General features: G+C 32.1%; 2 protein-coding genes and 1 pseudogene across 2 annotated transcripts; 1 reads left to right on the top strand and 2 right to left on the bottom strand.

The window, feature by feature from the left end:
* The first annotated feature begins 246 nt into the window (after positions 1 to 246).
* Positions 247 to 2,359, top strand: LOC110673816 (SKP1-like protein 1A). Its single transcript, XM_058131679.1, has 2 exons — positions 247 to 690; positions 2,002 to 2,359. The coding sequence occupies exons 1-2, from the start codon at positions 367 to 369 to the stop codon at positions 2,173 to 2,175; spliced, it is 498 nt and encodes a 165-aa protein (XP_057987662.1). The 5' UTR covers positions 247 to 366; the 3' UTR covers positions 2,176 to 2,359.
* Positions 2,360 to 2,778: 419 nt separating this feature from the next.
* On the bottom strand, positions 2,779 to 5,089 carry LOC110673795 (CO(2)-response secreted protease-like; annotated as a pseudogene).
* A 4,240-nt stretch (positions 5,090 to 9,329) lies between these two features.
* LOC110650824 (protein FD) lies at positions 9,330 to 10,684 on the bottom strand. The gene is given in 4 exon segments (XM_058129450.1): positions 9,330 to 9,503; positions 9,667 to 9,738; positions 9,849 to 9,998; positions 10,000 to 10,684. Coding segments are annotated over 3 exon segments (864 nt in total). The 5' UTR covers positions 10,645 to 10,684; the 3' UTR covers positions 9,330 to 9,503; positions 9,667 to 9,669.
* Positions 10,685 to 10,917: the final 233 nt, after the last annotated feature.

Raw genomic sequence — 10,917 nt, 5'->3', positions numbered from 1 at the left:
CTATTTCAATTGTGATATATAAAAATATAATTACTCATATATAAAATTATAAAAATTAAAAAAAAAACTATACATAATTATTTTTTATATTTAAAATAATAAATTTTTATGGTATAAGGAGTATTATTGAAATATTTTATAATTTGTCTTTCTAGGAATATAGTAAAATGGGCTAGCAAAGCCCACTTAGCCCAGCCCAATAGACAAATCTAGGGCTATTCATTGCTTAGTTGTCTGTCTCTGATAACAAAAAAATCAGTATATTATCTCTCTACGGAATCAGGGGTTTTTCCAACGAAGAATAGCAAAAAAACTTTAATCATAAAATTTTCAGCGGCCGTCGAAGCATCACTGGCAAAACTAGCAATGTCAACTAGCAATGTCACTGTCAACGGCCGTCGAAGCATCACACTGAAAAGTTCTGATGGAGAGACTTTTGAGGTGGACGAGGCGGTGGCGCTTGAATCTCAGACGATAAAGCACATGATAGAGGACGACTGTGCTGACAACGGTATCCCTCTACCTAATGTCACAAGCAAGATCCTTTCTAAGGTAATTGAGTATTGCAAGAAGCACGTCGAGACCCCCAAGTCCGAAGATCGTCCCTCTTCTGGTGGTGACGGCGATTTGAAGGACTGGGACGCCGAGTTCGTCAAAGTTGATCAGGCTACTCTCTTCGATCTCATCCTGGTCCGTATTCTGTTCAATTTTAGTGCATGTTAATTTGATAGATCATTATTTATAACATTATTTAGATATGGAATTGTGCGTTATGATTTGGGATTTTTTTTTCTTAGTTTTTGAATTTTTGTGATATTTATGGGTGATATGCCTAGGGTTTTACTCTATTTTATTTTGATTAGATATGTCTTTAAAAATCATGAAATTCTGCCTTAAATGTTTTGGAAGCCCTTGTTGTTACTGGCTGCACTGTTTTCTTCCTATCTGATAGAATTGAGGAATTAAACTTGTTCTGGCAGTATGGCTAGCCTGAATAGTTGAATAAGAAAGTTTACCCTCTTTTTTATCTGTTTATGCCTCATATATATATGGTAGAAAAGGGGAGACAAGCTCTAAAAACACTACACGGTACAAACTCTAGAATACGACACTCCAGAGGACTCATGAAGAAGCCAAGAAGTAATTCCGGCAGGAGGAGCTTTGAACACATGCAGACCCATAGGTAAAGAGGACGCATATTCAGCTAGCTAGTCAGCACAGACATTGGCTTCTATGTAGATATGATAAATGCCAACCTTCCTATCCACATCAACTAATTCTTTGGTGGAATTAACAAGAGCATGGATGCATTTCTTCTCCCTTCTTTCCCTCACTCAACCTTCATTCCTCACTACTGGTCTAGGAGGGAAATTTCAAAGCTTGTTGGTTCAATACACAGTGCTTCACAAGTTTTTGAGTATTTGATCTATGGATTCAAGTTTAAATTGATGTAATTACTTTAAGGATTGCTGGGTATAGATTTTCTTTTTCTACATGAAAATGGTTATTTGATCTATGGATTTAAGTTTAAATTCATGTAACTACTTTAAGGATTGCTGGGTATAAATGTTCTTTTTCAATATGAGAATCATTGTGTATTTGATTGCAAATCAATTTAGTGTTATACTCTTTCATTGAAGATCGAAGTGGACAGGGAGATTGCTGAGGAGTTCAAAACTGAATTACCAAACCGAAATTGAACTGAATTTGTGTGGTTCAGTTCAGTTTGGTTCTCTTGCTTATTCGGTTCGGTTTGGTTTGTAGAAATTAAGATTTTAATTTGGGTTTGGCGGTTCGGTTTGGTTTGAACCGAATGCTCATCCCTATCTCCAAATGGTACAATGCTTAATGATTCTGTGAGCAACCTGCTTTTATTGATGTAGGTGTCTGTTTGAATTTGTCTCAAATTGTGTCAATGTTGTGTTGTGGCAGTGATTTTAACCTTTTATTATGCCACTGGAAGGAGGGATCTTGTTTTGACTTGAAGTTGTCTGGTTTCAGGCTGCCAACTATCTAAACATCAAGAGCTTGCTGGATCTCACTTGTCAGACAGTAGCAGGCATGATCAAGGGCAAAACTCCAGAAGAAATTCGCAAGACTTTCAACATCAAGAATGACTTTACACCAGAGGAAGAGGAGGAAGTTCGCAGGGAGAACCAATGGGCCTTTGAATGAAAGGCCAGGAAAAGAGTATCTGTATTTCTAGTTCCCTTTTTATGTTGGAGATGGGTGTTCAGGATTACTGCTTTGCAAACTATTATTAGTTTACTTGGCTTGTTCCCTACCCAAAACTATCACTTACTCTGATGTCTGGCTGTAACCTTTTCATTATGTTAATATGGTATCTGCTGTTCGTTTATGAGAAGTGTGTGTTTTAATTTGTCAAATGTTTTCTGTGATCCAATATTCCTGTTATGAAATGGTGCGGTACAGCTACTCTTCAAATGTGAATGAGAGAGTTAAAGGGCTGTTGTGAACCAAATAGCCTGGACAATGAACGTCCCATGAAATGGTGCTCCCCGTGGTCCAGGATAGAGAAAAAGTGGGGAAGGGAATTTGGATTAGAATAGGAAGAAAACTATTTAAGCTGAAGTTTCATGTGATTTAAGGGAGGTCCAGTGTACGTGATGTCAAAGGTTGTGCCTTGTGAAAGAATTAAGCTGGTATACTGAAAATGCAGCATTAATTGACTTTTACATTTTAGGCTAATTTGTGGAGCTAATGTGCTACAGCTGCCATTATTAATGGTAAATTAATTTTATGTACCACACATTGTTTTCACTTCTTACTGCTTCAATTGCTGGCAACGATTAGGGTCTCGACTTAAAATTTTCCGTTACTCCAAGTAGCTGCTCCAAACACATCCTCCAGAGGTGAAGAAGCATAGGAAAAAACTTGATAACTGTCTCTGTCCATTCTTTGCAAGTTTAGCTCCACCGGACTGGCTGCAATTGTTAGTCTCGGAGGCACAAAAAGCATTGGAGCGTATGTTGTATCATCATTGCCGCCAACTTTGTTGAAAACTGGTTTACAGTGAAGTTGAAAACTTCAATGGATGGATAGTTGATATCAGAGATAAGATCAGAGCTTGAACCTAAGGGCAGGTAAAACCATCTGGAATTGCTGCTGAGATGAGTTTGATTGTGAATGTATCAGATCCATAATAACAAGTCATTTATAGTGGTCCAGTTGTGCTTATTTCTCCTGCTCCATAATCATATGCGGTGGCTATGGCACCTGAATCTGTTGTTATGGGAGCCTTAACATCGTTTGTTTGAGATGCTGCAGCCTTAACTCCTGGCGCTGCAATATCATGCTGCAAAGCCAGGGGGAAAAAATTCAAGGTAATAATTTATTTGTGTTTGCGCCTATTGTTGAGAGTTTGCAAAGAAATTATTGTCACGCATACAATTGGATAGTAGGAATAAGAAAGTTTGACTTGAGGCTTATATTTTGTCATCCTTGTGGTAGGTAAGTTAGTTGCAACTGGATTTCTGTTAAAGTTGTGAAATTTGTCGAAGACAAATTGCTGTTAAGCACTTAAATGAGTTCCTAATTACTGCAGCTAATCGTTAACTTCAGATCAAGACAAGTCTTTTGTCTTGGTTGATTAATTATGCAGGAAACGATGTCTGCATCATCCTTTGAACTGATCAGAGTCGTCCGAAATTCCTTACATGTGGATGCAACTGCCCTTGACATGTCATCAACCAAAATTAGACCAATTTCTTCTAAGCTATGCATTTCCCCTTTCTTCTCATAATCTGCATATTCACCGTCTTCATTATCACTGAGGACAATCTTTCTTTTGATCATATCCTTAACCATATATATATATATATATATATATATATTACTGTCTGAGAGAATTCCAGGATTCATACAAATAACTAAATCTTCTTTTATTTGTTTGTGTATCCAAGCTATAAATATGCTTACTGTGGACTGCATAAATGTTGCATACCTTGCATCATCTTCAGTTGAACCAGCGTTCTTGGCTGGCTTTGCATATATCAAATGGTGCACTGGATTTTTTCCAATATCAGCCAAATTTATCCCTTCACCCGGAAGTGAAATGAAAAACTCATCATTTTCAATTAACATATTCTGATAAATGTGTTTGATCTCAACATTAATCAGAGCCTTCAGGCCACTAACATTAGGAGCAAGTCAGCTTGCCCACAAGGCTGGCATTCAATATAAAATCACCCTGAGAAACAGGAAACTTCTGACCATATAATCAGGAGACTAGATGACTCGAATATGGTGCTGATGGTGCTTTGTTGCTAGTATTATTAGACATTATTATCTAGCAGAGTTCAAATCATAGACAAATCCACCAAGGAATTGAAACTTGGTTCCTGTTAGAAGTATCATTATATGACTTTTGTTTCCACCCAACACCCGACTCAAACTCCCTGTCAATGGCAACAGCCCCATTTGTCAGAATCCAGGGTGAAGCATTCACAACTGTTCCTGAGCTAGGGCCATCATTTCCGGCAGAAGAGACAACGGTGATCGCATTCTCAACTGCATGGTGCTCCGATGGCAATCGGATCCTTCCTTATGTCAGGCGCAATTAAGGATGTTGAACCAAATGACACTGATCATACTACATCAACGCCACCTGTAATTGCTTCATCAAATGCTGCTAGTATACCGCAGCCTTGGCATCCATTCTCTGATCATACTCTATCCTCAGCTATCCTTGAACCAGGGGTGTCAATCGTTGCAGTCCCTTCAACCAGGCCATAGCAAGATGCACGCGAGACCACAGCTCCTGCGGGGCCTTCATGAGTGCCATGTCCAATAGTATCCCTAGGTGTTTGATAGACTTCATCATCAGGGCCGTCGTAAAATCTTGCTTCGATTACTTTTCTGTGGACTTTAAGATAAACAAGCAAACACAGATCAAAAGAAGGATCTAGCAAATACCTGTTCTAGTAGGCAGAAGAGACTTACCTGTTACAGTTGGATAAGTTGAAGGCTTGAAGCTGTAACCTTTCACACAGGTTTCCTTCCACCATGATGGAATTGGACTGATGTCGTTAAAACTGTCCCAGTCGGCCAAATACCTGAGTTCCACCATATTATTGTTAGAAAACACTTAATCATTCTGTATAAGTTTGGAGTAGGCCTCCAGATTCACTTGTATCGATGATTCCAATCATTGTCCGATCCATAAGAGGATGAGCTAGAGTATGCTAATCAATTTAGAATAATTTTTTAACGAGCTATAATTCTTATACAGAATAAAATTCCTATTTTAGTATCAGTGAGATTCCTTCGTGAAGGGAGAGGCTTCAAATTTAAGATGGGCAAGTGCATAGATGAGTCTACGGTAAATGAAGGCACTCTTTGTATAATAATTAAAACAATAAATATATTAATCATATCACATGGATATGAGTAATATAATTTTAAATTCATAATTAATGATTATTTTTATTAATAATGTAAAATGACATATAATGCATGGTGTACGTAACTCTGTGTTATTTTATATGTTTATTTTGTTTTTATTTATTTATTTATTTTTATGATTTACACGATCTCGCACAAGAAGTTAGAAGATCAGGATGAGGAAAAGTAAAACAAATGCAACTCCACGTCTCTGAGCAATTGATTGCTCCTCTGCTTCTGATAAACGAGCTGCAAAACCCGAGAATCCATGGATGTAGCTGTGTAATATAGCATCCTTTTTCCTGGCAAACGTGCCAGTACATGAAAATTATATGTATCTAAACTTTATAAGAGCCTAAGGCAAAAAATTTTTGTAATTAATACATAATTTAAAATTACATATAATAGGTAAATTTATTTAAAATTATAGTGTATTAATTTTTTTTATTAAATCTATAATTAAGTTATACAACTTAATATATTTTATTTTTTTAATAAATTAAAATTTTACTTATTAATAATAAATTAAAAAAAAAAAAAACTTAATAGATCAAGCCACTCTAAAACCCACAATAACTTAGTCAGAATAGGGTTCTAATTTGCTTTCTCTTCAAAACGAATGTCAAGAATTTAATCATGATTTCCCAAAACCTCTTATGAAATAAATTATTTAAAAAAAAAAATTCTTACACAAATATACTTAATTTTTATTTTTTTAAAATTAATTATTTTAAGTAAAAATCTAATCTTTTCATTTCAAATATAAAATTATAAAAAAATCAATTAAATTGAATTTCTATAAAATTCTAATTTTTAAACAGAATAAATAAAATAAAATTAGTTAAAGAAAGATTTTATTATTCTTTCATTCGAAATAATATGTTTACAAGATTGGTGTGGTTTATATATATATATATATATATATATATATATATATATATATATATATATATATATATAGTTTGGGATGATATGAGTAGTAGTAAGAAATTATTTAATTTTATTAAAAATGTTTAGTAAAATTTAGAAGTTTATTTTTTTTGGATAACACAAAAAGAATTGAAATGAAAGATAATTTTTCATCGCTATAACATGATTTCATTATTAATAATATAAGAAAATATTTTCTTTTTGGTATGTTAAAATTAAAAGAGAATTTTTTCAAATGTCGAAAATGATATCTTTGCTTAAAAAAATTGTGAAGCAATAACAACGAGATTTTCTTTATAATTTATGGTTTTATTCTCTGGAATTAATAAGCTAATTAATAACAATTTATAAAGATTAAAATTTTATATAAATTTTGAATTTTAGAGTTGTCATTGTTATATTTAAATAAATAAAAAAACTATATACAAGCTATGACTATCGATTTGTGCTTATGATATTGCCATTCTATTCCCTGATTTGAGAATTACTTTCCCTTCTACCTTGATTTTATTTTGTTTTTTTAATATATATTTTAACCCGTATTGGAAAAGAGCCCCAGCATGAGAGGGATATTTAGGATAAATATAAATGTTCATTTAGCATTATTGATTTTTTATTTTGTGATCTAATAATAATAATAATAATAATAATAATAATAATAATAATGTTATTATGTCATTGATAACAAACCTAATTTATATAATAGTTTTTTATTTTAATTATTTAAATAATTATATCATTTGTTATTGACATATAAAATAATATGTGAAATACAATTATTAAGCATAGTGACAATAATAAATTTACATTAGGAAGTATTCTATTTGTAATTCAAAAAATTAGGGATTCGAGTCATGAAAATAGTCTTTATAAAGTAGAGTAAAAATACATATATTAACTCTCTCCAAAAATAAATTTAGAAAATTGTGAAGCAATAATAATTTATTCTCTAGAATTAATAAGCTAATTAATAATAATTTATAAAGACATAAAATATATAGTAAAATTTACCTATATTGCACAAGAATTATATATTATAAATTTTATTTAAGCGAAATATATCTGTAAATTATACCCTCTCATTTTATATATTTAATGGATATGTGAATGTCAAATAATTTGATTTGATGTAAGATATTTATATTTGATATTAATGCAATTTATTTTAATAAAAATGATTTATTATTAATGAAATTATGTTTTATATATAAATATTAATCATAAATATATTTGATAACTTATTTAAAATGGATTTAAAATAATATTTTTTTTCAAATCTACACTCAACAAAACTTTTCCAACACTTTCATATTTAATGTAATTTCAAGATCCTAATATATCATCTAATTTCATGACTCTTCACTAAATTCAAAATTATTATAATTTAAATTTAATGTATCAATCATTTAATTTTATGAGCATAAGTGGATAATATTAAATAAAAAAATAATTATTGAAACATATACTAAAATTAAAGGTAAATATATATCTTATTGTAAAAAAAAAAAAGTAACTCAAACTATTACATGATTTTTTTAAAATATATTAAAAAAATTGTGGGGTTAATGGGGAAAGTGTCGCATTACCAACACCCTAAACATGTCCCGACTCTCTCCAAAATCCACAAACATTATTAGAAATTAGTAATCATATGTCACTAATTTTCAAAGTAATTTCACGTAATAATGTTAACTAAACGTTGTTAAAAGGAAATAATTTTAAAAAATAATTAAATACGTAGTGTAAAGTAAATAATCTAATATTAACCAAAGGTGCTTTAAAAAGAGATTAAAAAAAAAGACAAAAATATAAAGTATTAATATAATATAAAAAATAACAAAAATTATATAAAAAAATAAATAAATGCCACAGATAAATTAGTATAAGACACTTATAATACCTAATAAATATTTTTCAATGAAATATAAAATACTTAGCTTTGGTTTGGAATAATTAAAAATAAGAAAATAAAGAAAATTGAAAAATAAATTAAAAGTACTTTATATTTTACATCATTTGAAGGAGAGAAAATGAAAGAAAAAAATAAGTAAATTTTAATCTTATATATTTTAATTAATAATTTATATAAAATTTATTTTTATTAGCAATTTATATTTTAAAAATTTAATAATATATAAATTGTATTCATTTAAAATATATAAAAAAATTTAAATATTATCATAAAAATATATATTTTATATTTAATTTATTATTTAACAATGTAAAACATAAATTCAATAAAAATCGTATTAAATTTAATTATAAATTATTTGATTATATACTATTGAATATGAATTTGGTAGTATTTAATTTGTTTCCATCCTATTAGAGGTCACGTGACAGAGATAGCACAAGGACGCCCATTCGCAGCTTTTGGGATTGGCGTTTCTGTTAACATTTATTTCTTTGTTAAGGTACACTAACACTGTAAATGGTTTTCACTTGGGCAATGCAATGCGCATACACAGCAGCCTTCACACTTTACAGGTTTGGGAATAGAAAGGAGACTATACGAAACAAGAAAATATTTTCCATTCATTGTCATGTCAAATTGAATCTTGTTTTTACAGTTGTACCCAATTTTAATCTCTTTTTTTCTTTTTCTGATACGAACCATAGAAAATAGCTTCATTTGTATGTAGTTTCATTTGTAATTTAAATTACCATTTTATATGATTTTAAATTAATCTTGAATTCTTTTCTATGGGTTTTTGTTTTAACAGCAATTAGAATATTAAGCAGACTTTTATATCTAATTATAAAGTCAATATTCATGAAGCTAATTGCTTGGAATCACAGAAGACAGAAACACTCAGAGATGAAAAAGTGGAAGTGCATGGGAGCAAGAAAGGATGAAGAAAGGAGAGAGATAAGTTTATATTGATAGCCAAGCATGTCCAATCTTCGTATATATTCTCATAGGCAATCTAACTAGTAAATGCTGTTTCCCCCGCAGCATTTATATATATCTCTTCCCGTCCAAGCCAAGCATCCTCGTCCAAGCCAAGCATCCTCATTGGGGAAGAGAAAAGAAGCAATACAGTACAGATAGGAAAGGAAAGCCAAGGAATATATGCTATGGAAAAATAAAGGAAACAAAATGCCCACAGAGTGTCCTGGATTCAAACAACTTTTCCTCCCGTCCTTGGGACAGCTTGAAAGAGATGTATCTAACAGAAAATGAAGCCTCATCGTGTAAGATTTCAAAACATCTCACTCAAAGTCTGTGGATGAGGATCTCTCTTTTAAAGGAAATTTGTCATCGTAGTCAAATGGGGAGAAAAAAAAAGGAAAATAAATATCGAATTAGAAATAGCTGCAGCATGTTCTTACTTCTCAAAATGGAGCTGTTGAGGTTCTGCAGAGACTGTGCTTTTTTGGAAGCTGAGCAGGAGCTGCCAGGAACTGCAATACACAAAAATATTGTCTGTCAATCAGCCAATAGGATGAGTTTGTTTGAGTAAGGTGGTAATAAAGAAACTGAATTAAAGAAAAAAAAAATGAATTCTGGTTACCTTTTCTTGCTGCATCCTTAGCCTAGCATTCTCTTCCGCTAAATGTGCTACTTCGAGTTCCAATTCTTGTGTGTAAGCCTGAACATGTTTTAAAAAGGGGATGAAAAGAAACCCACTAAAAAATGTCACTAAAACATTACATGGGTCATTATATTTTTAAGTAAAGAGAACATCTTTTTGATAGAGAGAGAGAGAGAGATTCCTGCTTTCTAGCCCTGGACCGAGCAGCTGATTCTCTATTCTTCATCATTCGTTTGTGTCTCCGATCAGTAGAGTTGTTGTGAGTTTCTTGAAGCCTTTTCTGGCAAATGGAAGGAAAGACCGATGAAGAACCCAGAGCATCAAAGGGAGAGATTAGCCAAGAGCCAAAAGAGGGTGTGTCAACTCTCGCATGACTATGCAACTGAGGGTTTGGCCTTCTGGGTACAGTACCACTTTCAAGAATTTCAAAATCAGACCCAGAATTCAAACTTAACATAGTGGCAGGTCGTGTCGCTAAAGAATTTAGGAAATCTGTGCCCCTATCAGAGGAGGGTTCAGTTGGCGGGTCTTTGTTGAAGGGTCTAGCCAAGAAGTCTTGAAGGATCATACCAGGAGGCAAAGCAGTGTGGTTTGTGCTGCTGGGGCATTCTTGAAGACATGTTAGGTTTATATCTTTCCAAACGTCTTCCATGGATTTTCTGGGTGATGAAGGATTTACTTCCTGAGGTGAGAGGGAGGAACACGAAGAAGAGGATTTTGAAGGCGAGTAAGAGTTTCTACTAAAGTTATCGTTTCTTTCTGGCAATGACCGCATGCTGAGAGAGAGAGAGAGAGAGAGAGAGGTACCAAGAAATGAGAATTGGAACTGGAGAAGAAGAGATGTCTGTCCAGTGAAAAAAATAAAAGGAGGTGTCTGTGTCTTTTTTTTTTTTTTTTCTGCTGATTTGTTAAGTTGTGCATAAAAATGGATGATGTAAGTTTTATTATTTAAAACTTAATTAGGGAAAATTCATTCTTCAATGACATTGTCATTGATGTATTGGAAACTATATAAGTTAATTAAAAAAAAAAAAGAAGCCGAATTATT

Source organism: Hevea brasiliensis, chromosome 2, assembly GCF_030052815.1.
Source record: "Hevea brasiliensis isolate MT/VB/25A 57/8 chromosome 2, ASM3005281v1, whole genome shotgun sequence".
Taxonomy (NCBI): domain Eukaryota; kingdom Viridiplantae; phylum Streptophyta; class Magnoliopsida; order Malpighiales; family Euphorbiaceae; genus Hevea; species Hevea brasiliensis.
Note: the sequence above shows the minus strand (reverse complement) of the source record. Positions and strands in the feature narration are given on the sequence as shown.